The sequence below is a fragment of the Aythya marila genome, assembly GCF_965140915.1.
Source record: "Aythya marila genome assembly, chromosome: 5".
Lineage (NCBI taxonomy): Eukaryota > Metazoa > Chordata > Aves > Anseriformes > Anatidae > Aythya > Aythya marila.
In genome coordinates, this window is record NC_139046.1 from 49,299,502 (window position 1) to 49,325,157 (window position 25,656).

The 25,656-nt window shown below is 42.1% G+C and overlaps 1 protein-coding gene across 4 annotated transcripts; it reads right to left on the bottom strand.

Annotated features, from left to right (window-relative positions):
- Positions 1-4,727: 4,727 nt before the first annotated feature.
- TRAF6 (TNF receptor associated factor 6) lies at positions 4,728-25,133 on the bottom strand. Of its 4 annotated transcripts, XR_014317564.1 has the most exons (8): positions 25,009-25,133; positions 18,359-18,685; positions 13,501-13,651; positions 12,716-12,874; positions 12,093-12,164; positions 10,630-10,707; positions 6,524-9,813; positions 4,728-6,244 (listed from the first exon to the last, which is right to left on the bottom strand). XR_014317564.1 is itself a non-coding variant. In XM_082761034.1 (7 exons), the coding sequence occupies exons 2-7, from the start codon at positions 18,652-18,654 to the stop codon at positions 8,932-8,934; spliced, it is 1,638 nt and encodes a 545-aa protein (XP_082617160.1). In that variant the 5' UTR covers positions 18,655-18,685; positions 25,009-25,133; the 3' UTR covers positions 4,728-8,931. The 4 variants fall into 4 exon arrangements, 3 of the variants coding, with proteins under 3 accessions (XP_082617160.1, XP_082617162.1, XP_082617161.1); XM_082761034.1 differs by having other exon boundaries at positions 4,728-9,813; XM_082761036.1 differs by lacking the exon at positions 25,009-25,133 and adding an exon at positions 23,197-23,283 and having other exon boundaries at positions 4,728-9,813.
- Between the last annotated feature and the right edge of the window lie 523 nt (positions 25,134-25,656).

Sequence of the window (25,656 nt, forward strand, 5' to 3'; positions counted from 1 at the left end):
ACTGGACAGCAGGGGGACGCTGTTGTGAGAGGAAATTATCCATTGGCCCCCTCAGGGATTCAGCGTGCAGGGTACACAAGGGTACCTCATGGCCTTGAAGGGAAGAAGCAAATGGAGGGGTAAACTGACTGTAACAGATCGGCTGAAGGGCACTTGGTGGAGCTCGGCAGCAGGCACAGGTAGCTCTGCACATAACAGAGGGGAAACCCCTGCTCCTGCCTTGTTTCATGTCAGAACCGGTCACCCAGAGCCGTCCCTTCCTGTGCCTCCCACCACAGCTCAGGGATGAGCTGTGGCCTTGGGGCCTGCTCAGAGAAAGAGCATCTGGGAAATTAGAGAAGGAAATGGGTTAGGAAATTCATCCACTGAAAATCTGGGAGAACGAGCACTCCCCTACAGCCCCAGGCTCCGGCCGTGCAGGAGATACGGGGCTGGGGATGGGTTTTGCACATGTTGGTGGCAGCAGAGGTGTGCTGGTGCCTGCAGCTCGCTGCTGCTGGATCAAACGGCACAGGAAAGGGGCATGGCCTCCTGGCTTTTTTTTTTTTTTTTTCCACAGCTCAAAGAGATACTGCTTGTTGGAGGAGATGAGGATTAAAAAAACATCAGGGTGATTTTGTCTGTGGAAAAACTCAACTCAGTAAAGACGTTCTGCCCAGGCAAAAGTAAAAATCTCCCTGCTGGGTGCCAGCTTGTCCTGTCAGGAGATGGGGTGTGATGGCGGCCGGCGGGCCTGCGGGGCAGGCTGGCAGCGCTGTGGTGACACGCCGGGCACGCGGCCTTGCAGTGCCAGCTCAAGCCAATCAGTACCATGAGCTGAAGCAGGCTGAAAGGGCTGGCAGTTGTATCTTCAGGGCTAAATTAAATTAACAGCTCCCAGCTGATGAGAAAGATTTGGCATGATGGGCCCCAGGCTGCAAAAAGCTGTTGCAGCTGAGACCAAACTAAAATACTCCACATCTCAGACCTTGAGGCCTAAATGAGAGGGGAAATCGAGTCATACCATCTTTCTGGGCTATTTAGAGAAATTGTGACAAATTAGACAATGACCAAGCCCTTTCTATTCTGGAAATGACTTCCAAGAAAATGATCTCTTTTGTCAGGGAAGTTTTAGGTGTTTTTAAATTAGGCCTGCTTAAGCAGTCTTCTGAAGAGACAGATATTCAGGGTGAATGATGGTGGTCAAGATGCACCAAGGGCAGGATACTTCACTGGTAACGTGTGTTTTCTACTCAGCATCAGCTGGATCTCTTGATGTTTTGGTGTGCTGGAAGACCCCCAGCTCTGAATTTGTTAGAATTTGTCTGCCATGCTGTCTGCAGGGACAGTGGGATGGGTGTAGGTTACCTGCTTATGGTTTTGCAGGCTACATCCTGCCAGATCCTGGAGAAAATTGTTCGTGAGCTGGGATTCTTTATCTTTGGACAAGTACTTGTGTTTTGGCAGTGAACTTTGCAGGCCAGCACACCTTCTTTCTGAAAAGGCCTCATTACTTTGACTCTTTGTTAGCATTCACAGACTTTCAGGAGTTGAATTTAATTTTGCAGTAGGAATCCTAGACCAAAATAGGTGCAAAGGTAGTAGTAAACTGACAAAAACTTTTCATTTCAGGAGTAACAGAGAGAGGGTGAGGTCTGTGCACCCTGTTCATTGCTCCATTCCTTGAGGTGGCCTCTGTAAATGGCATCATCCTCACTTCATGCAGCCTGGCGGTGCTTTATTCAGCTATCTTTTCAAGGAGCAACAAGCCTTGTCCAGTGACAATGATTAAAATTAAGAGAGAAAATTTAGGCTCAGGATCTTTGAAATACATTTTGATACCCTCCAGCAGTCTGACTCCGTAATTCCAGTGAAGCACTTCACTGCAGATGCTGGAAAAGAATCGAGAGGACGTAGCCCTGTTTTACCTTCTCTGATTCAGGTAGGGATGTGTGATGGTGTGGGACACACAGATCTGGCTCAGAGGGACAGACCTGGGGACAATCTGTGTCTACGGCTGGACTGAGAATATTGTTAGCATCAGAAACAGGCAGAAGTTATGGTATGGTTTCTTTGCATTCACATGCTCGCTTCTGTCATAGTCTGAAATGGTTCTGGTCTTTCTGCCCCAAATCAGCTAATCTGTGAGGAAAGACAGAACTAAATTTTATTTTTAAAACCTATTTAAGAGCAGCTAAATCTTCCCTGTCAAAGGCACCATTTTATTGTACTGTCTTGAGTTAAATTTTAAATATCAATTCACTTTTTTTTCTTTTTTAAAACTGGAAGGATGCATGAGGACAGGCATATGCGCCTATTCAAAGAGTATTGGCATGAAGAATCCACAGCTTTAGCCCAAGGAGCTGTTTCTAGGAGGTGAATCATACCGGAGGTGCTTACTGAAGTAAGTCTGAACTTCACATTATGTGAAGTTTATCACACCTGGTGTAATATGGAAACTGGGAGAACTTGCATGTGCCACTATTCCTTAGCAGTAGCTTGGTTCCTTGATGCAGTGCTAGCAGAGTCACGATTCATGGAGCTGGTACTACCCCTTTCTTAAAAGCATCAACAGAAACAAAGGTAAATCTTGGATGAAACAATACAGTGAACGCATGACTGAATACCAACATGGAAATTACAGGTCTAAGCTATAGCACGCTGTTCTAGGGCTTGACAAGTCACGCTCACTGACTTCACGTTTAGGAACAGAACAAATTGTAGGCACCCTGGTGCCCTCACGCCTACTGCTACGGAGCTGGTGCTGGCAGTCCCAGAAAGGGATGTTTTCTTCTGAAGGCAGAAAGGAAATCCAAGAAGGAACCAACATGAGTCTGCAGCAGAACTGCCAGGACTCTGCAAAGGACACACTTCTCTGCAAATCAACTGATATAAGGTAAGGTTTCTCTTGCTGCTTTATTTTTTTAAAGCATATTAAATAGCAAGTAAGTTGCGTGGAAATCGGTTTCTGTATGGAGGGATAAGGAAATAAAAAATGTTGGACAGTTCATCACAAGGTGTTTAGTGAGCTAGCACTTCTACTTTTAATAAGGTGAGAAAATGCGGGATTTTTTTCCAAAATTGTCACTTCCCAACTGCCAAAACACTGCTCCAATTAAACATTGCCCTCCTGGAGCCTTTGACCTTTCATTTTTAAGTAAGACTCTCAAAAAAGGCCACCAGAAAATACACGTATGGCCTATTAATTCATTTAATTACAGGCCTGCATCTGGCTGAGCTCAGTCAAACCAGCTGGTAGCTCAGAGAGAAACTATCAACCAGTCTCAAGGATCTTTAGGAATTTGAGTAGACGAGGGCTTTCCTGTGCTGCAGCTCTTGAAGAATGGCTGAGGAGAGGGCCGTGTGCCAACCTAAATAATTATTCACGGTCACATTAGTGAGCAGCTCACTTTCAGCTGCAGTTAAGATCTGGTCGTGACAAAAGAGCAGGAAAGCAGCAGCTCCAGCTGTCCTCCTCCACTAAAACAAAACCACTGATCTCAGGAACCTTCCTGGGCTGCATTGGCTCAGATGAGTCAGAGCACAAACTGAAAGGAAAAGGTAGCTCATGCGTTGGAGTTTAGACTAAAGCTACCAGGGAAATGATTTTCCTCTTTCACTGCCTCCTCCTCTCACAGTTTGAGAAATTTCCCCATCCCATTTGAGAGGGGGGAAAAAAACACTTGACAACCTAAACCTTTTAGAGTTGCAAATCCAGAGTGCTTCTTTGAATGGAACAAATGGGTTCAGTCAGAAGCCCCAAAAAACTAAGATAAGGGAGCAGGGCTCCAGGTTTTCAGCAATAGCTTCACAGTGCTATATTATCTGCTGTCTTGATCTGTTCCTCCCACCCCCTCCATCACAGAGCAGGAAGGTAAATTCATTTAGGCAGTACTGTGTATTTTTCCCAAATGGAGAGGAAGTACAGTCTTCTAGAGGGAATGAGAAGCCATGGTAATAATAATTCTGCTTGGAATAAACACTAGTTAGGGTGGACACAAGGCAATGATTACTACATTAGAATCCCTTTCTGCTTCCTTGCAGACAAGGGGAAAAGAAAAAAAGGAGAGACAGTTTTTTATTTTTATTGCTACTTGTGAACTGGAAGAGACGGAAGTAAGCAAAACTTCACACATTTTGAGACCTGACAAGCTTATAGGAACTGTTAAATAGTTACCTGTTTCACAGGAACGTATTTTTACCAGATAAATAAAAGTATATATTAAACATCACTTAATTATTAAAGCCAGTGAAGAAAAAAAGACATGACCACAGATCCCGGAATTTTGTGTTCCAGGTCACAAAGACTCAAGTGGTGTAATGGGGGCGGTGGCACCAGAACCCACTCTGTCCAGGACAGACTGACTTAGTCCTTCCAGGTGGAACAGACAAAGGCTCAGTGGTGGGAAAACTAAGAGGGTGAGACTGGGGTGGTGACAGCGCAGTGTTTCCTTTGGTCATGGTCATTCTTCCTGCTAGCTATTTCCTCTTTCAGTGGTAGGAGTGTGGTTTTCTCCCTCTCCCCCTCTTTCTCTCTCTCATTCTTTCTCTTTTGAGCCAAGAGGTACAAGAGGCATAACTCACCAGCCATCATCCTTATTTCATCCAGACTGAAATATAAATCATATTTAACTGTGCTGTGTTAGACATTATCTCTCAGTAAATACCACCAAATTTCCTCAGAGGAATTTGAGTCTTGGAAATTACACACTCTGAAGGGCATGGAGTCAGAGATCAAGTTTCTCCTACCTGCAGCTGCTGTTAAAAAGTCCAGAAGAATGCTGCAGGTGAAATAAATTAGCAGATTGCCACAAAACAAGCATTTATTTCTCTTACTGACAGAGAAACTCCCTTTGACTTGCACCAAAGCTTCAAATCATTGTCTTTGCTACTAATGTAACAAGCATGCAGGATGTGGCCACGCAGGTGATAATGTTAATTACTTTTCAGAGCTGCATCTTAAATTACAGGATGATCACACAAACAGTTTATTATCAATTACACGATCTCTATCTTCTAGTAATGACTTGCACTAGCTGTATCTTCTAGTAGTGACTAAAGCTATCACTACCCTTTATAAATTACAGAAATCTTTTTATCTTGAAACACACTCTTTTCAGTTTTAGTGTTTGACCGCTCTATGATACACGATCGCCCTCAGTTATAAACCAGCCAACTCTGAAATGCACAAGACAGAGACTACCACGCAAATCCTTTATCAGTTCATCTGTCTAAGCAGCCCTCCACCTGAATAAAGATGCAAGATACACTGCACAGTTTAATTACTTTATTTTTTTAAAATCCTGTCAGAAATATAGCTGTGCATTAATTACAAAATATATTAATCTATTGATACTTCGAAGGGAACAGGAGTACTTTCATTCTGTTCAAATGCAAACCTTTAACACTGACCCCAGAATAATCTTTTCCATCCATCATCATATAGTTGATAAGAAAGTGTCTCTAAATAAGAAGAGAAAGGCCACCCTGATTTTATTTCATTAGCAAGTCTTACTCCCTTGACAGCAAACATGACCAGGCGTATCATGAGACCAGTTAAAAAACAAGTCTGTATATCTCACATTATCTGAGCTCCCACATATACATTACATACCAACATTTTTAGTAAAATAATTTTCCCTGCCCTGCAGGGGAAGACATTCAAAGGCAAAAAGAAAACACATTTGCAATATATTATAATTGGAAAATATGTGCCATAGCAGCTGTGCAAATACATATACTAAGAGTATCATCTGACTTTTAACACATTCAAGACAACAGAAATTTGGAAGATAAAAGAAGCTAAGCCACTTACTAAAACATCTTGAGATCTAACAATGCTGCAAAGCATCATGAGTGACAGACCTAGAGAACACCATTCCTGAAGAAATTATACAGGAAACTGATAAAATCCTTGTATTTCTTCATGTTTGTTTTAGAAACAACTATCAAGGCTGCATACCATTCTGCTTCCACTTAAGGAGTTCTAATTATACCTCCATCCACCATGGTATAATGATTTCTCAGAAAAAAGAAGGGGACAAGATGCTGTTTCACACAAACCTATTTTCACACAGAAACTGAATTGCTTAGAAAAGTTTGTATTAAGGATTATAGTTGTGAAGACCATACACTGAGATGGTACCAATCCGGACTCATAAGTTCTTCCATTAGCTGAAGGTGAGATTCTTACTTGGAAGAGAAAGCCCTGGGAACTGCAGTTGAAGTGAACAGCAGTTTGGAAGATGGGCAAAGAATGAGGAAACTGGAACAAATATAAGAATAAACACTTCATTGACATTTATGTGACAGAAATATTTAAAGTAAATTCATATTTAGCAAGTTAGCTCTCAAAGTTTCTCATGTAAAACTCTGGCATTACAGTAATTTGGCATCACTCAGAGTTCTACTTGGTGATATTAAAATACAAAACCAGTAGAATAGCAGCAGTGACTAAAGCATTCATATTACTGTGGTCAATACAGAATTATACATGCACTAGCTTTCTATTCACTATTGGGTTGTGCTATTGTACAATACTAACCTGAATCATTTCAACTCCTGAACCTGCCACCAAGCTGAGTTTCTTCCCAAGGCAGAACTGTATCAGATGTAGCAGATAAGGCTCAAAGCAAAAATTCAGCGTGTTGTACTTGAAGGTTCATAATACAAAGCTTCAAAAGTACAGGAAGTATTAATGCACTTAGTGGGTCTTGGTTATAAACAGCACACAGACTGAGGTCGGTTTTGTTAACAACACTAGGGCTGAGAAGGGAACTGTGCCAGGAAGAAGCTCTCAAATTGCAAGCCCTTCTTCTGCTTTTCTCCCCTAACACACACACAAAAAAAAAAAAAAAAGGATAATGGCCATCTCTGAGCACCTTGGAAAAAAGATGGATACCAAACAGCCTGAAAATGACCGGAGAACTAACATACAGTATTAGGAACTGTCACCTGTATGCAGCGCGTCTGGGCACTGTTAGATGTATGAAAAGATCTTCATTAAGAATGGTTTAACTACTAACGCTGCTCTAATTGGAGACACTCCAAAACAATTCAGCTAACAGGATGAGGCTATTCAGTATTAAAACTACTTAAGAGGTTTAAAAGTTTTAAATCACAGATCCTTTCCTGTTTTCGAGTAATACATGTTCACCTGTCCTCTGAACTCGCAGAACGCACCAAGTCAATCCTGACTGTCACGCTTTCCATGAGCCAGGACGTTCAGTAGTGACAGTGCTCGGCTGAACACAATCCCTCTTCAATCAGTAGGCTCTACCTGAAAATTAAATTTTGTTCAGCTGGATATGATCAACAATCGGTAAAGTTGGGTCCTGGAAATGTTATGCTCATGCTGGTAGGCAGAGAATTACCCCACATCATTATCCTACAGTATTGTTTCACTGGACTTTTATGTATGGCTTAGTTCTTTCTTTTGTATCAGACTGTGTACTTAAGTTATAGGGTGAACAAAATTTTCTTCTTCCCCCTTTTGAAAGGAGAAGATGCAGAACCTTATCAGCACCATGGTAAATTACTAGCACCAGTGAGCTTACCTACTCAGCTTTGATTGGTCAAAACTAACATTTGTACGGCGTACAAACAAGCACTATGGGAAACTAATACGTGCAGCACGAGGAAGCTCATGAATCCCTGAAATACTGAATTTAGTGTTTGGTTAAAGAGATGCTAAGGAAGCCAGATTTTTTTTTTTTCTTTTTCCAGAGAGCAAATGGGATCGCAGTTTTCCTCAAACTAATTAATAGACTTTTCTTCCTTTCTGAAGTGCTGAGGGTGGCCCAGTTCCTATTGTCTAAAGGACAGGAAATGGCCACAACAGCTGGACGTTGATATGGCCGGCTGTCCACTGAGAGTTAAGAGGAAATGATGACATACATCACCCAGAACATCACGGCATCACTCAAACAGATGCAGATCAAAAGTTAAACTTGGCATAAATTCAGGTCTCAATGACAGTTAAATTCTGCAAGACGCCATTTAGTTACTATACACCTTTGCTCATATATCCACCCACAGCCTGAAAAACATCCACTGCTAGCAGGAGACCCTATCAGCACAAAGATATCTCAATCTAATGCCACACTTGTACCTCTCTGCTGACAGTGATCCACATTCTGGGCTTGGCTCACACATTTATAAAAAAGATTGGTCAAAATAGAGAATTAGGGGGGCACTTTCAGACATTTCTTCAGTGAGCTCGACTCTCAGTCATTTAACCTTCTTCACAACGCTACCACACACCTTTCAGCAATTCTGTTATCAACTTTTTATCAACATGCAACTTCCTGAAGCTATCTTCAGCAAGTTGGGACTTCTCAGCAGAGAAGGGTCAAAGCGTCTCACTGCAGGTGATGTCAGCAAAGCCATAACCTGACTTTCAAGAGAAGCGTAGCCAACTCAAAATTCTAGGTAAGCCAATAGAGAAACAGTCTGAACTCCAAAACAAAGCTTCCCCATGCTCTATGTAAATAATAATAAAAAAAAAAACAACAGAACAATCTAACCCTCATCTTTATTAATTAGGCACTTTCCCTGCTACAGTATCTATTCCAAGGCACTGTGGCTCAGAGATTTACCGGTCTTTTCTGATATGACGTACACTTGGCCAAATACAAATGTCTAGGTACTTCAGTAGGATTTTCTTGTAGGCAGTTAAGTTTTGATTAACCACACTTCATTTAGTTAGCTTGCTACAGAAGTCGCTTATTACTTTAATAGAGAACAATAAGTAGTATTTGAACACATCACCTCATAGGAAAAAAGAAAGTGTAGCAACAACAGAGTTCAATTCAGGTGAAGATCAACTATGTTGCAGCTATGATCTTTTTTTTTTTTTTTACACATTCAGCCTATTGGACAACGAAGCATGCGTGTAATCTGTGGTGGAAGAGCCTGACCAGTGGCTCCGTTCCTCTGGTTAAGACTTACAGGTTACACAGCACCATCAGTACTGCGAGCTTGAAATCCTTCTCTGCGAAGGCTGTTCAAATCTAGCCGCGTTAGAACTTCACAGCGCACCAGAAGGGTGTCATCTTTTACGAAGGTTCTTTGCTCCAAGTTCTGCAGGTGCATGAAAGTCACGTAACCAAACCCTTTAGGATTGCGGTGAATTGTTGGTCTCTGGAAGGCCAGCAACTCCGGCTTGGCTTCCATTACTTCTTCATGATTCTGCCGTTCAGGGCCTTCTGATTGATCCAAAATAGAAAGTCGTATAGTGCCTTGGAAAGGCCAAGGCAGATGGCTGTCGTATTCTCCTTGCATAGTGTGGACAAACAGAGAGATAAAATTAGCACAGCGCTGAGCATTTGGTAACTGGATATGCAAGCGCAAACACAGCTTGTAGCCAGGTTTTCCAGTATAGAAGCCAGGACTGTGCATCACAACAGGTCTCTCTTCTTTCTGTGCTTTCTGAAGTCCACTGAAGTTTTCAATCTTCCATATATAAATACCATTGCATTGCTGTGCCTCCATTTCAGTGATTTTTCCCTCCAAATTCCGAATAGTGCGTTTGAGTTCTGCCATGTGGACGTTCTGCGTCTCCATTTTAGCAATGAGTTCTCTGATCTGGTGATCTTGTCTCACCAGGCGACCTTCCAACTGCTGAATAGTTTCTTTGAAGTTTTCAACTTCTGGGTTACAATTATATGGGGCATGTGACACGTGGGAGAAGAGGGCAGGCTCAAATGGCAGTCCATTGATAAAGGGTACAGGATTTGTAGCAGTAACACTGATATTTTGAAAACTCTGAGCCATCATTCTCATGTGAACCTGAGTGAACTCCTGCATATGTCGTGCCAGTTCATTCCTCTGCATCTAGAATTTAAGAGACGTAGCATTAAAAATATATCACACATCATCTCTAATCACATCCTAAATGTGGCTCTGAAGAAAATCAAACAAGCTGCTTCTGTTACGTGAGAAAAACTGGAATGTAAATCAAAGAAAGGTGATGTGACGAAGGAGCACTACCAATGGAGGGCTTCAAATTTAAGATCACTTATGTCAAATGAAAAAATATGTTCAGAGGCCAGTGGGCAAATACTGTTCAACTCAAAATTGACATGGTGTAAAAGTGTTAGTGATAAACAGGTATTTTTCTGTGTGCTAAGTCAGCACTGTATTTCCTTCATTGATTTGTTGAAATGGTTCCACGGTACCAGATAATGATATATGAAAACCAGTGGGGAAAGATGAAAAGATAAATTTTTAGAGTTATTGCACAACTAAAGCTGTGTATATCTAGATTAAATACTTTTTGTACTTAATCAAATTTAGAACATTCTCATTTTTTCTTTACCAAACTCTAAAAGCCATAATTGTATTTGGTCACAACTTTGCAAGAAATGTTAGAAGAAGCTACTTTATTGGTATGAAAGCTGAGAATACACTCATGGATTAATAAAAGTATGTCCATCAAGCAAATAATTCACTTTTCTAAATTTGAGAAGGACTTCTGAAAGGCACTGCATCAGCACATATTGCTTTATAATTAAAATACTTCAGAACAAAAAAAGACACTCCACAAATCATTGAAGATTTGGACAGGTAGATGAGATGAGAACAGAAAAAGACATTAAAAAAAGAAACATGCAGAATGTCCGCAACTCATGATTATGATAAAGGGCTTACCTTTTCAGGACACCCAAAGGCACTATAAAAACATGGTACTGGGGCAGTAGGACAATCATTATCGTAATGGTTAGGCATCTAAAACAAACCAGATTTGCAATTAATTTTCCCATTAAGAGTATTCTCTTATAACATCCTAAAAGAATAGGGCTGGATGGACTCTGATTATGTACCTGAAGCCAGATCCGTTTATTCCTGTATCAGTTCTCAAAGAAATATGGAAGCCTTGAACAAAAATGTTAGGTAATGATACAAGTTCTGTATCCTCCTTGCATGTACTTTAACACTTCATTGCCTTATAGTTTTTACCTTATGCATCGGAAAACATTCAGGTTTTTCCTCACATGAATGTAAGTCTTTTGTTTCTAACCTATACTCAGACTAGATCACAGTCCATTTCTTTCCCTTCTGCAGCACTATTTGCATATACTTATAAACAACTGTGGCACTTTTCATTATCTTCTTCTTCAGAAAGTCCACATTTATTTCAGTTTTTCTTATGGTCCATGTCTTCCAGACCCAATTATCTCACTGCTCTGAATCCTCCCTATTCATTCACACCCCAAAAGCTGGACAGCTGCAACTGATACCCTACCTGCCCTAATCAGAGCAAAAGATAATTCTGTGTTTCTCAGGCAAAATATCAGCTTATGTAACCCAAAATGTCTTGTTTAAATATCATGATGCAGTATAGCACAAGCTTAACACAGGTCATCCATTAATTCTAAATCAATACCTATTTTAGCATTCTCTATTTCACAGTTTCACGACTCATTATTTGATCTAATGACACATTTTTGCCATTGTCATTACTGAACTCACTCCGGTTTTTCAGAGTACTTCCCTGATTTTTCAAGCTCATTCTTTATTTTAATCTGAGTCATTAACATAGTTGCCATTCCACTCAAACAGAGAGGCTGCAAATTAAGTAACATTTATTATTATCCTATCAATGAACCTTTTTGTATTCAGTTGTTATTGAATAGAAGAAACAGCAATGATTATTACGATAGTAATGGACATGCAGAATTCTACCCAGCATCTACAGTTCAGTAGTGAATTGTTTACAGCTACTTTCTAATAGTGGCTTTCCAGTTAGAAATATTCTCCCTCTTTGCCCAAATTAAAGCTTTGTCTTCTAACATCAGCCATAATCACAAGCTGCTATTTGGTATTCTTTAACCTCCATTCAAGATCAGAACACGCAGCATGGCAACTGTCAGGAAGCAGCATTCCCAAACAATGTGATTTGCACCTAGAAATCCTACGGTGGCTTACCAGACTGCAACTGCAAGCAGATGCAGTGTTTAAATTAATATTCCACCTGCAGTGGATGAAACTTTTTCAAAGAGAGGCAAGGAGAGATTTATTAACCAGTTTCTTCAAATTTAATTTGAGATTAAAGCAGCAATGTAAATACAAAACATCTGACACAGATTAAGCATAGAAAGCTGGTCTCTTACCTGCTGTCTGATGAGCATTGTGTTGCAATATTCACAAAATACATTGGCAAGGGGACAGGTTTGGTCATGAAGCTGTTACCAAACAGAGAAAAAGAGAGGAAAAAGACTTAATAATGTTATGTCATTTAAAAGAATGCTGATCATTTCTAATGAGATGCTTTGTTTTTATTTACATTTCAAATTTTGCACTTTGGTGCAAAACTAAAACAAAGTTTAAAAAAAGTATAGGAAGGATAAAATACTAGAAGTGACCTAGACCTTGTCTTGTGTTTTAGCACATATTCCCCAGAAGATGCACCTCCTGACATCCTTTCTGCCAGGAATAAAAGCTGTAAATGTCTGATGTTGCTTTGTATGTTACTTTGCCAGTAGATGCTACCCCTCTCTGGTGGTACAGCCAAAAATCAATGGTTGTTACACAAGTCTTTTTGCACCACAGGGTTTCCACGAATGGTGTATCTAAGCACAGCCTCTGCCCAGCTTTTGCCTGTCCTAGGCTAGTGCCCTGGAGTTTGTAGCTTCTCACTTGTGCAACTAAAAGAGCTCTTCTAGACCATTTTTTTTTAAATTGATGTCACATTTAAAAGCAAACCTATGCAAGTGGAGGCTGGAAGACTAAGTACCTCTTTATCTTCATAAGCCATAGATGTGGCACAGTTGGGGCAACAGACTTGACGCCGCAGACACTCCTGTGTCATGTGCTCTTTCAGATGGTTCTTCTGAAAGGCTCCTTGGCACTGCGGGCATTCCACGGTGGAGAAATCACAATGCGACTGGTGGTCCTGAACGTGGGCAAAAGAAGGATCTCATACTATAAATAGGTACAAACTGCTCACCCGTTTTTCAGATAAAGCACAGTACAAGAGAAACAAACAGCAATCTTTCCTTCTTTCCCTCCAAGAAAACCCTCAGATGCTTATCCTGACTTTACTGGCAGCGTTGCGTTAGTAAGATCAGGACTTCCCATATTCAGAGTGAACACGTTCACATATTAAGAGCACTCTCCAGTAAAATTCAGCTTTATGTTTTTTTCCTAATAATTGGTATGTTATTTTCCAGAACAATTACTTCAACTCATAAATCTAGCTGCTTTCATGGACTATTAAACTGACCTTAGAGAATTTGTGCGAAGTACAGATAAAGCTGATCAAAAGATAGATGTGAATGATCCTAAAGAGCTAGCTGCATTAGTACAATTTTCACGCGCTACCATGTTCACTTGAGAATCACCTAATTGCAACTAAACACTCATTAAAACAAACAAACAAACATGCAGCTATAGGGTTGAATGAACAACACACTGAATCAGCATGAAGAGGTATCAGGTATGCTCATCTATATTAAGATATTTTGAATTTTTTACATGTTCATGAAAACAAGGTTCTATATTTTCTGAACTAATTCTCACCTCTAAATGCCTCAGCTCCATCTTCATGCAGCAGCCCTTGTTGGGACACTTAACCGTTAATGAAAGGATTTCCCGTTTAGCAAAGTTGTCAGGAAAAAGTTGATTTTCAAGCAGAATTTCATTGTCTACTGGACATTTGTGACCTGCATCTCTACAATGCCAGAAAAAAAAAAGGAAAAAGCAATTGAGTTTCTTTTGCCTTTACTTTAAAATATTTTTACACTAGCAAGAAGTGGGCAAATTAATAACACATTAAATTAGTCCTTGAAAACAATGGCATTTATGTGACAATTACCAGAAGTTATGTAAATCAGAAATGTAAATCAGAAAAATTGACAGTACACAATTTCACTTGGGGTAGAGCTATTGGGATCGTAGAGCTGTTCTAGCTCAGTAGCTTTTAATTGACCAAATGGCACGATAGATACACTGCACATAAACTTGAGGAGGATGTTGGGAACCTAAGAATTTATGGTCTCGTTTCTGTAAGTACTTTACATAGCTCAAACACAAAAGTATTATTTCAATACTATTTCAAAACACTTATTTAAAGGTTCTTAGACATTCTCTCCCTCCTTCCTCACTTGGGATATTCTATGATTCTATTTTCTCCTCACTTGGAAATATCAGTGATATGGAAAAATACATGGGGTGGAAAAATGTGAGAAAGCACTTGTGGTGCAAAGATCAAGTGTCAGATCATTGTCGTTGCTTGCAAGCGGGAGAGGAAGTAGAACGTAGTGGGCTGTGGAGGACAGGAGGGAATTTGTGCTTTGTTGGAAAAGGAAATAATTGGTCAGCACCTCCTTCATTAGCAATGCTGCTAGAGGAAGCGGGGTTAATGTTTAGACTTTAGAAGGAGACAATGAACTTCCTTTCCGAGGTTTTGCTCGCAAGAGTTAGCTTGCCACAAGTCTGATAGTCATACTTCTAAACAAATGGAAAAAAGAAAATAACCTCGCGTGCCATTTTGTGTCATAGCTCCCTGAGCAGCGTGCTGATCTTTGTCACAACTCGGAAATGTTCCTGCAGCTCACACACAATCCACAGGCAGCCACTTTTTAACAGGTATAACTTTGTTACAAACACCCTGCTTGATGCAGCATAATGGTAGTTTGGCACACCTGCTGCTAAGACAGTAGCTTTACTTCTACACATGAAAGATAACCACCTATAATGACAGCCAGCAATATAGTCCTTATAATTAATGATACTAGATCTCCAGCTCAAATCACCAGCGGTCTAGGGGTAAAATAAGAATGAATGGCAATTTTCTAGAGATTATAAAAAGGAAAGAGCAAAGATACATTGCAGGATATTAAACAGATATTAAACAAGTATTGGAATTGTGTTTAAAAGGCTGCTTAGATCCATCCACAGACAAAGAAGTGCTAGATATTTCCTGTCACAGAACTGAGTTCATGCACCTCTGTTCTAAGGCACTTTACAGTGGAGGTTTTCCTGTGCTGGAATTATTTATCACGTTGAGTTGTGCCACCCACAATGGTAACTGTGAAACTGTAATCATCTACCATGAAGTACAAGGAATATTCCTATCATTTCGATTTTAAACATAGGTATGAAAAGTAAAGCCAGGAAAATTTAGTTTAAAGAAAAAGACTGCTCCATGATTTTAACAACTGAGCAGTTTAGCCTAGAAGCAAAATAGTTGGCATATACTTTTAATTGGAGCCATGTTGAACTGCTACACCCGAAGCTTTCCTTGCTGCCCCTTGTCAGCTCACAATTCTGCTTATCAGATAAAAGAGGTTCTGCTGTTTGGTCAGCCCTACTATATGCCCGGAGTTAGCTTCGACCTAACACAGGAGAAGAAAGATGAGTGAAGTTTAATTAGCTATTGCATCTGAACTTCGTTCTTCCAAATTTTCTGATCAACTACTTTGTAGACAGCAATGTTTGTAAACTACTATTTGTAGTTACTATAGGAGATAAGCTTCTTCACTCCCGTGACTCATAGCACTTTAAAGCACTTCAGGCTGCCTTACTTCAAATGATAACAGGACTTGCTGGGAAGCAAACACTTACTGTGATTGAAACCCATCATGTCCCTTTTTTACATACAAATCTTTCTAGCTGCAGGCACAGCATCTTCAGCATGGACAACTACAACTGCTGCCTGAGTCGCAAGAAGCAATTACTCAACAGCTATGTGTCCATCCTGTATCACTTAAAGTCCTCAGTCCGTGTTCAATCAGACTAGACAGTGAGAAAATTAGTAAGGAAGCAGAAGCACTTTTTTCCTGACCACATAAAGGGTGTGACAATCACTTAATGAAAAAAATAGCACGTAGACAATGTAAAAATCACTTTCAATTCTCATTTTAGTTCTGTAGAAACTTCTCAATGACATCCATCAATACTGTACTGTAGACACTATGTACTCCAAATCAATACTGTACTGTGGAGACTGCAGCGATAGCCCAAATCAATAGCTCAGTCCACGTATCCCAATTAAGCGTGCGATTCAGCCCTTCAGAAGGGCCCTGGCAATCCAAGTTCTGCTCTGCTTTTACAAGCTCTCACTGCACTCCAAAGACAGATTCCAGTGGGGAATGAGGGAAAATATTTACTACTACTGAAACATTTGAAATATCACAGTGATGATCTATCGTCTCCAAGATCAAAAAAGCTTGCCATCTGTGCTCTGTATTCACTTGAATTGTAAGTTTACCTCTGGAGGTTAAGTAAAAAGCGGAAAGTATACAGGAAGGAAAAACTTCTGGTTATGAGAACTGTTTAGAGACCGAAAAGTGTGAGCAGAGCAAATAGTCTCTTAATTAAACAGAGAAGAGAAGAGAAACCATTTCCTATGCCTGAGGTTTAAGAAGGAAGTTTCTCTACCTGCTCTGAGATGTTATGTTGCGAGCACAAGCTTGCTGCAGTTCCTCACTAAGTACCACGGAAAATTCTGACCAACGACCACAACTGTGCAGCTCTTCAGCAGAAGTGTAATAAAACGAGATCACCATGCAGGATCTAAGAGACTAGATGCAAGACATCCACTTTTGGTCATTTTAAGTTTAGTTAGCATAGGAGTATGACTGTCTTTGAAATGCCTAGTGAATAGAAATTGCTAATGCTCACAGTACTTCAGTACTGACTAATTTACCTTCAGGATTTGCAGGCATCATCCTCCCATGAGAAGGTTTAAAGATTTCTTACCTCTTCTTTCTTCCCGATATTCCCAAATTAAAAAAGAGTATAAAAACCACTATTGCCAAAAAAGCATAGCAAGCTCAGAGAGAGTAAGGAATTCCAAAATGTAACAGTTTGGGTAAGTACAAAAGTCTAATTTGATACTTACAAGGACACATGAATTTACGTACAATAATCTATTGAAATAATTTAGGTTGGAATCTGCAAAGTGAAGGCCAGAAAGTGAAGCCAAGTGCTTGTGCCTGGGAAGTTGGATACACACACTCAAAGCCGACAAGTTTACTTTCATTTTTGCTTTCTTCCATGCTTTTGGCTGAGGTGACTGCCACTGAACGATGCAGTTGGGTAAGATCTGACTTACCCTTTATTTTTTTAAGGGATGTAGTGAATGAGGCAAGACACTGTGGGATTGGGGTGATCTCATGGCATGATTACTAGAGAGCAGAGTCTCTCTTAGCTTCCTCAGCAGAATACACTGGAGAGTCGCTTTTCATGGATGAACGATTTTGGTATTCTGCATTTTCTGGATAACGAACTTGCATCCTGTTCTCAGAAACGCTGATGAAACTAAATGTTAAAAAGAACTGTGCTGCAGACACAAAGTTTTGTGCTCTCTAGAGGAAAATAACTTGAACTTTTGCAAGTAGGGAATAACAGTAATAAGCAGGGAATGCAAAATTAAGTTCAACCTCTTGCACTGAGCTCCGACACTTGCCTCCTTGATGTAAAAGGGATGTCATGAAGAAATACACAAGCATCAGACACCACAGTGCAGAAACTACAGAGACGCCCACAAAACCCACAAACCCTCTTGTATTCAGAGAATACCGCTGCTGGCATACCATCTATCTGGTGAGCTACAAATGATGAACTATGGATAAAAAGAAATGGAACAGAACTATGAATAATTGGTATGGAAAACCAACCAAGAAAGCACTGCTCATTTTGCATGCTAAAAATAAGTGCCTGTGGGGAAAAAAAAAAAAAAATTTTGAGGTAATGCTGAAGATGGTTTAATGCTCTTATACACAAAGGTGTGCAAAGTAAGGTGGGAAATTAACCAACTCCACAGATGGGTCACACAGCGTTAAACAGATTCCTACCAAACTACTCTGACATTTGAGCTAAGGGAGCGATTTACAAGAAAACAATCTGGCTAATGCCGAGAAGAAAAACCAGCATACTATCTAGCTTTCTATCAATGTGTTCCAGTACTCACTGCCATGGGTGGGACAGTGACAACTGTACTGCAGGTCTGAGGGAAGTACGCTGTGCAGGTCTGCATGCGTTCTGATTTTGTGTCCTCTTTCAACCGTTCAGTTTTCTGAGTTCAGCTAATCTTGCCTTCACATCTCATTCCTACCCTCCCCATACACCAGTTTCCTCTCTCAACTCTTTGTCCCAGACTGTTCCCTCCTTACAATCTCCATACCAACAAAGCAGCAGACTGCAAGTGGCGAACTGAAAGCATGAATTGCCCATCTGTGCCAAGAAATGAAATTGTTGGCAGTTGCCTGTAGTTATCAACAGAAACAATCAGAGGGGAAGGACAGGTATTTTAATCCCGGGCTGAAGATGGGATTTATGTGGAGGATTTGGCTACCAAGTTATTATAATTTTTAACATTTACTGAATCAAGTGAATTTCTTCTTAAAAACACTTTCCCCAAGTTTTCCCTTACCTTATTGATTTGACAATGCAGCCTTTGCAGAAACGGTGCCCACACGGCGTCTGCACTGCTTCCCGAAGGGCCATCAGACAGATCGGACACTCATATTTACTTTCCAAGGGCGGATCAAACTCCACGTCGTATCCTTGTGTTTCCTCTGTAAACGAACTCGGAGGGTTTCCAGTCCCGCTGCTGACGCTCACGCTGTCTTCTTTCGCTCCTACGCTGCAGGCGCTGGCCATGGCTGCACAGCAGCCACTTTCCAGGTCTCGGGCTCCACAACTGTTATTGCTCTGTAGCAAGCTCATAGTAGCTGATCAAGGACCACACGGAAACGCTCTGCAAGATGACAGAAAGGTGTGTTAATTTAAAATACTCCAAGACCACGAACAGAGCTTATTTCTGGCCACAAGCACTGGAACAGCGCTGCACACGCGGTTCTGCTCACAATCACCAGTTTTGAATTGTCCCAGTTTCTCTGCTGTATATCTTTTTTACTTATCTTGTGATATAAGGAAAGAGCACCGCATCCTGTCAGCCTGGGTCAAAAACACAAACACCTTTCTGTAATCTCTTTCATCTACCCAATTTCTGTAAACGGAGGAATATTCTCTCTCCTTGCTGCGCTTACTAAAAATGCCTCTACCCCTTCAGCCTTATTTACTTCTAAACCATTCCTGGTTTCATTGAAAAGTGCTGGAAAAATACAAGTTTTATGCAATAGCAGTAGCTCAACTCCGTGTTTTCCTTGCAATGACCAAACATTGTATTTTCTGTATACAGAGATGTGCAGTATAGGTTCCCAATCAGTCGAGGTGCATATCCGCAAATAAAATGTAAGCCTGGGTACCCAAACCTAGCAGGTGACATGCTGCAAAAGAAATTCAGATACGCAGCACTGTTAGTAACATTTTAAAACCATCAACAGGACTTCAAATCAAGTAGGAAGCTGCACATGAGATAAGGCTAATACTTCTGCGGCTCAAAAAGTTATCTACAAACTAGCAGTACTCAACAGGTTCCTTGCTCTCCTCTGGTGTAGCTGGGAGGAAGGACAAGTGACGTGACTGCAAGAAGGGAAGATAAAAATCACACTTCCCTGAAGCGGAGTGAATGGCAGAGTAAGGCCTGTTTTTACAATAAAGCTCAAAAAGCTGGTTGAATTCATGGGTATGAAATTAAAAAATGCTGTTAATTAAAAAATGCAAAAATTTTAAAAAGCCTGTTAGTATTTCTACACTGAACGAAAGAACTTTAAAGAAAGGTTTAAACAACAAATACCAATTGCGAAACTCCAAGAAACTTTCCTCTATCTCAGTTGTTTAATTGTTACAAACATTTCCCTAGAACCCTATTGTGGTTAATTGTCTTTAATTGACAACACCAAGTTGTCAATTAAATTATTTGGAGGTGCAAGGCAGTGTGAGCAGGCTGTGGGCTGCAGGGCCAGGCACACAAAGCCAGGTGCCCACTAATGGCAGTGCAGACAAAGGTCTTTGGAGATGTTCACCTACTGCACTCATTGCACCTTATATAGCCTATTGGAGGTAGAAACCTAAGGATTAGTTGAGAGCTGGGCTGTGGGGACCATTGATCTGCATCGAGGCGGTGAGGATGCAGAATGAGTAGGGTCTGAAGTACCTGAAAAGTAGCGTTCCTGCCATTTCCAAAGCACCGTCTGACAGCCTGGAGTTGTACAGCACCAGGCAGCAATGCCTGCTGCACGCAGAAATCATTCCATCGCACGGCCGTCTGGAACTGCACCCAAGGGATGAAGCTTACTTCTTCTCCAGCTCTCTGTCCCCACGTATTTATTATACCTCTATGTCATCTACCTCAACAAGCTTTACAGTCAAGGCTCCTGTCTACAGCAAATACAAACCAAACCACCAAACAACTTTCCAGCAGTTGCTTGAGGCACAGTCCCAGAATTACGAGTTTAATCCCATGGAACTGAACACAAGTACTCAGAACAGAAAGAGAAGAATCAGTGCTTAGAAAGATGCCCCGTGAAAGAAAGTTTTTTTGGGCTGTCACCAACAGGTCTCTTTTATTTAAGAGCTGCTGCAGAGGATAATTAGTCCAGAGGCCACAATTCATGAAAAAAATCACAGGGACTAAGTTGGGCCAACAGAGGGTGAATGTGGGTATGCAGGATATTGCACGGAGCAGTGCTGCACTGAAGCCCACAGGCCAGGCTGGGTCTGAAGACCTCGCATTCTTCTATACCACAAGGGTATATTTAGTGAGGCTACGAAAGGGAAGAGGAACACGCATCCCTTTAGCCGTGTCACAAAGGAATTCAGGAAGTCGCAAGGAGGAAAATATCACAGCTTTTTACTTAAATTCAGCTGTCATATTCATTGCAAAGCGAGCTGCTCTTCCCTTGGGCTGTCTCTAGAAATAAAACCTACAATTTGAAATACTGTCCTTGTAAGGAAGAAAACAGGACCTGACTCTTGATATTTGAACGCTTTGTAGATTTCAGTGCTGTCCTCTTTGCCCATTTAAACTGTTTCTACAGACAGAGCAGATGTAGATTCAGTCTATGGAAACAAAAATCCTGTACCAGAGTCATTTTAACGAATGAGTCAGTGCAACCAGTCAACATCCCAGTCTTGCACAGAAATCCCCCTATTCAGTGATTCTCTCCACTCCCACATGGAGCTTTTTGTCCGCATTATGACCAAAGGGCTCGCAAAAAAGAGGTGCAAGTATCATTATCTCTTTATGGCAGAATTTCCCTATCTGTACAAAGGTGAAAATTAAAAAAAAAAAGTGATTAAGAGCCAGATCTTGAATTTTGTTCATGTTTTACATAAGGTGTGTAATAGGATTCCTCCTGCTACTCAGCTCCACTTCATTTTATCTCCAAGGACACTTCTTCCTCCATATGCATTTATAGGCATGGGACAAGGCACAGGTTTCCAAATCAAAATCCACACACACTGCTGCTACTCAGACTAGTAACCAAAGCCCAATTGCTTCATCACAGTTTAAAGCAATTCCTTCACAAGTTGTAAATGCTGTAATGGGAATTTTCTGTTCCATTTTGCCCTCCAGGAGCAGAAGATAGACTCAATCTTCTTGAACAAAGCAGTGTGAGGGCAAAACCAATTAGAGAAGAATAAAATGTTAATGCTGATGGCAGGTCTTTCCCCTGACCAAGATGTAGAAGACAATTTGTATGCCTACTGTGGCAGTTATGCAAGTTTCTTCCCTGGGGAATTTAAAAAAAATTTCAGGTTAGAGAAGGATGGCCTTTAGAACCCAGTGTACATCCCAAAATTTACATCATATTGCTTTCGTTTTAATTATGAAATAGATTACCAGTGAAGTAAAACCTACCAAAACATCCCCCCGAAACCACACCAGCTTCTTGTACCATCAACAGTAGTTATCCTTTTTCCTCTGTGCTGAATCTTGAGTCAAACACAGGTGTAACTACATGTACATATTAATGTGAACACCCTGCCCACACCAGAGCCTTTAGAATTCATCCAGCTTTTTGACATGGGCAGTGTAACACAATAAACACACTCCGGTAGCGTGTTCTGTGACTTCTGTTTGGACAACACCAACCTAGCAGCCCTCACTTCGAGGAGCAACTGAAATTAAAAGGGAGCACTGTGTGGCAATTCTAACTCTTGCTAGGATGAAGCTTCTCTGGCAGAGGAAACCTGAACACAATGTTTGATAACGCACCTGAAGCGCCGCTCCCTAGAGCTAGGAAGCCCCACCACACTCGCTGAGCAGTCGGGCAGTGGTTTTGGCTTGCACATATGGGGTACCCAAAGTCCGTGGGCCACCAAAGGCCAGTTTTTGTTTTTGTTTGTCTCTCCAACGCAACAGCTTTACATCGTTTGGCCACAGAAAAGAAGGTGCTTTCCAGGCTAACAGGTAATGGTCAGAATGTTTGATCATGATTTATACTGCAGAAACCTGGAATGATCCATCTCTAAAGATCAAACCTGCATGTCCCCAAACCAGAGCAGACACAGGAGTCCCAAGCCCTCTTTCCCAAATTTAAGACTAAACCATAGAGAAACCTTTCTTCAGTAGGTACCCTGCGCTGTGTTGCTATTTACACTGCTGCATTACAAAATGATAAGGTTAATCTGTGACAGCACGGTCAGGCCAGAACAGCGAGCTCCTGCGCGCATAATGTACCTTACGATTCACAATTAAATTAAAAACCTTCTACACTTTAAATTACCGTGTCCAATAAAGCTCTGCAGTCTGACTCGTGAAGCCCCAAAGTAAAATGGAATTTAGCTCGGATTTTTAGAGATGTTCAAGCTCCACCTAAGAGCCACAGGATGAATTTATAAACTTTTCTAAATCAAAAGCCATTAGTGGCACAGAAGATATCTTCCAATTGCCTGGACAATTACACAACAATTTGAGTAACAGGGAGGGGATAAGACTAGGCATTGTACCCTATTTACACTGAAACAGGAAATCGTATCTTTGCGCATTTGACAAACGTGAAGGAACACTGTACAGGGAGCGTAGCAGCTGTCATGAAGCAGAAAAATTTAAATATTCATCTGTAAATATTGAATAGAATTAATTTCTACATGATTTTTGCTAGAAAATTCATACTGAGTAGCCACATAAAGAAGGAAATCAATACAGAGAACTATTCCACATCCCTTTCCGTACTCGAAGTCCATAAACCTAACCAAACTGCTCTCAGCCTGGCCGACACATAGCCAGCAGAGGGCAATGCCTGCAGGCAACACTCTGCTTTTCCTCCTGCTGCCTCATTAAGAACAGTTCAGAATGCAGATTCGTGAGACTGACAGACCAGTGGAGTGACTTTGGGTGATTTGCTTATGAAGCAATACTTGCAATGCTGATTCTCAGGCGTATCAATCAATGGTCTCCTGACAAGTGATAAGCACTGCGCTCGGCAGCACTCGTATTATCAGGTTTACAATTATCATCACCATGGCCCCATCCTGGCAAAAACATAAAATGATGAAAGTTCATTTGAATTAATACCTATAAAGCACTTTCATTTCAAAGCAACCAAATAGCTGGACAAGAAAAAGCAGCAGCAGATTCAGGCAGGACTCATAACTGTGAAAAGCAGCTCCTGTTTCTTGTAAAAACCTGCAAGCACGTTACAAGCATTTTGTTATCAACCTTTTTTTCCCCCCCTCTAATATCCATACCTAGTAAGGCTTTCAGGTCCCTTGGAGAACCCATATGCTTACTATTCCTCCATGTGAAACTAAACACTAAATAAAAGCTTCTGTTTGAGGTGCATACAGCCTACCAACAACAGGGGAAGTTCATCAGGCACTGTCACTGCTCCAGTCACTGGCACGGAGTGACCTTTGGGGGCTTTCTGAACCTTTGTAAGTGGTTTCTCTTAGCTTGGAGAGAATGCTGTCAGACCTTAGTCACGTGTATCACTGACATTAGGAGACTAGAGGGAGGCATACTCCAAGTTACGAATGCATTTTATCCTACTTAACTATGTCAAAACAAATTTAATTTTATTGGGCACTGGAAGTGCCATACGCTGTGCTTAACACCAAAATATTCCATGGGTCTTTCCCTAATTAAAAAGCAAAACAAAACCCCAAGCCCTTCTTCAGCTGACTAAATTCTAGAGATATTTCAGAGAATTGTCCAGATTAGCAAAAACAAGGCAAGCATTATTAGTGAGGAAAACAGTACTGTTCAAACTCTTTACTTTGGCAGAGACTCTCTGCTCTCTTTGGCCTCTGCCATCCCGCTGCACATTGTGACATGTGTCGTGCCTCTCTGTATTCCTCCACAGATCTGCTGAGAAGTTAAGATGCTGTCAGAATGCAGACAAGGTAAACATTAGGACAGAAAGTACTTCAAAAAGAGGTAGGGAAAAGTAGAGCTACGAGCAAATGTCATTTCTGCAAGGCACGGGCTCCAGAGTGGATTTAATTATCATCTACCTCGACCAGCAGTCAGCCCGTATGCGGGATTAGTAAAATTATTTGAGGCACTGGGAAAGTAAACAGCGAGCTAGGCACACATCCTGAAACAGCTCAAGCGTTTCCCCTTTTCACTCTGCCTTACGTTTACTTTTATTTTCTTTTTGATGTGCTTTATACTCAGGAGCTTGTATCCCTAGCTTTAACACTCCGGATCTAAAACCTTTTTATATTCGCATAGCTAATGTGTGCTCCTGAGATACAGAAGCTATGCTTCTTGATGTGCTAGCAAGTTCAACAGGTGAAGAAAAAGCGTGTTTTTTCGGCCATTTTTTCACTCTGAAGTTCTGGCAGCAAGCAGCTGCTGTGCGTATGTCCTTTTTAAGCACAGTAAGAGCTCATTTAAGCAGAGAGCAGGGCTGCAAGGCTGCAGCGCTGCACACCCCAGCCCTGTCCATGCCTCGGCCTCTCCCTCTCCCCCTTCCCCTTCCCATGCCGAGCTCGTCCCAGCGGCTCCTCAGCAGCAAAGCGCTGCGGGGGAGCTCCCGTCCCCGCATGGAGCCCGGCCCGAGCCCCGCTCCGTGTGGGCGCCGCTCAGGCCGCGCCCCGGCCGCCGCCAGCTCCCCGCCGGCCCCGCGCCCCGAGCCCCGCTCCCTCCGCCCGGGCAGCGCCGCGCCCCCAGCCCCGTTCCCCGTCCCCGTCCCCGTCCCCCGTCCCCGTTCCCCGTCCCCCTCTCACCGCCGGCCGCTCCCCGCCGGCGCCGCTTCCGCCTTCTCCTCGGCAGGCAGCGGGGCGGCGGCCGCACGGCCCCACAGAGGGCCCGGCCCCGCGGCAGCGCCGCCTGCCGGAGCGGGGCCCCGGAGGGAGGCTCCGGGGAAGTGAAAAAGCGGGCGGGCTGCGGCTCCGTCCACGCGAGGGGGAATTTCGATGCTTGCCGCGGTGGCTTTCATGGGCCAGCACCCCAGGCTAGCACGGATTCCAACCCTAGAGGTGCTCCTGTTCCTCGTGTCTGGGAAGCAGGCACTGTGGGCACGGCTCTGCGGTGATGTGAGGGGTCCCTGACAGAGCTATGGGCTCCTGGCGTCGCCAACACTGCCCGCCTGCCCCAAATGCCGAGCGGGCAGGCTGCTGCCGCTTAGAAAAGGCTTACGGCAGCCCCTAAGACACTCCTCTGGGCACTGCTTATGTCCTCAGGATTACTGAGGACATCTGTCAGGACCCACAAGGGAGCGAACAGTTAGAGGAGAGGGGCAGAAATTGCACAACCAGTGTCCTCAAATGGGACTCCAAAGTGTGACAAGAAACAAAGAGTTATTTTGAATGTAATATCACAACATTTATGGACCCTTTGCTGGGCAACTGGCTGAATTTCAGAGCCATCTTTTT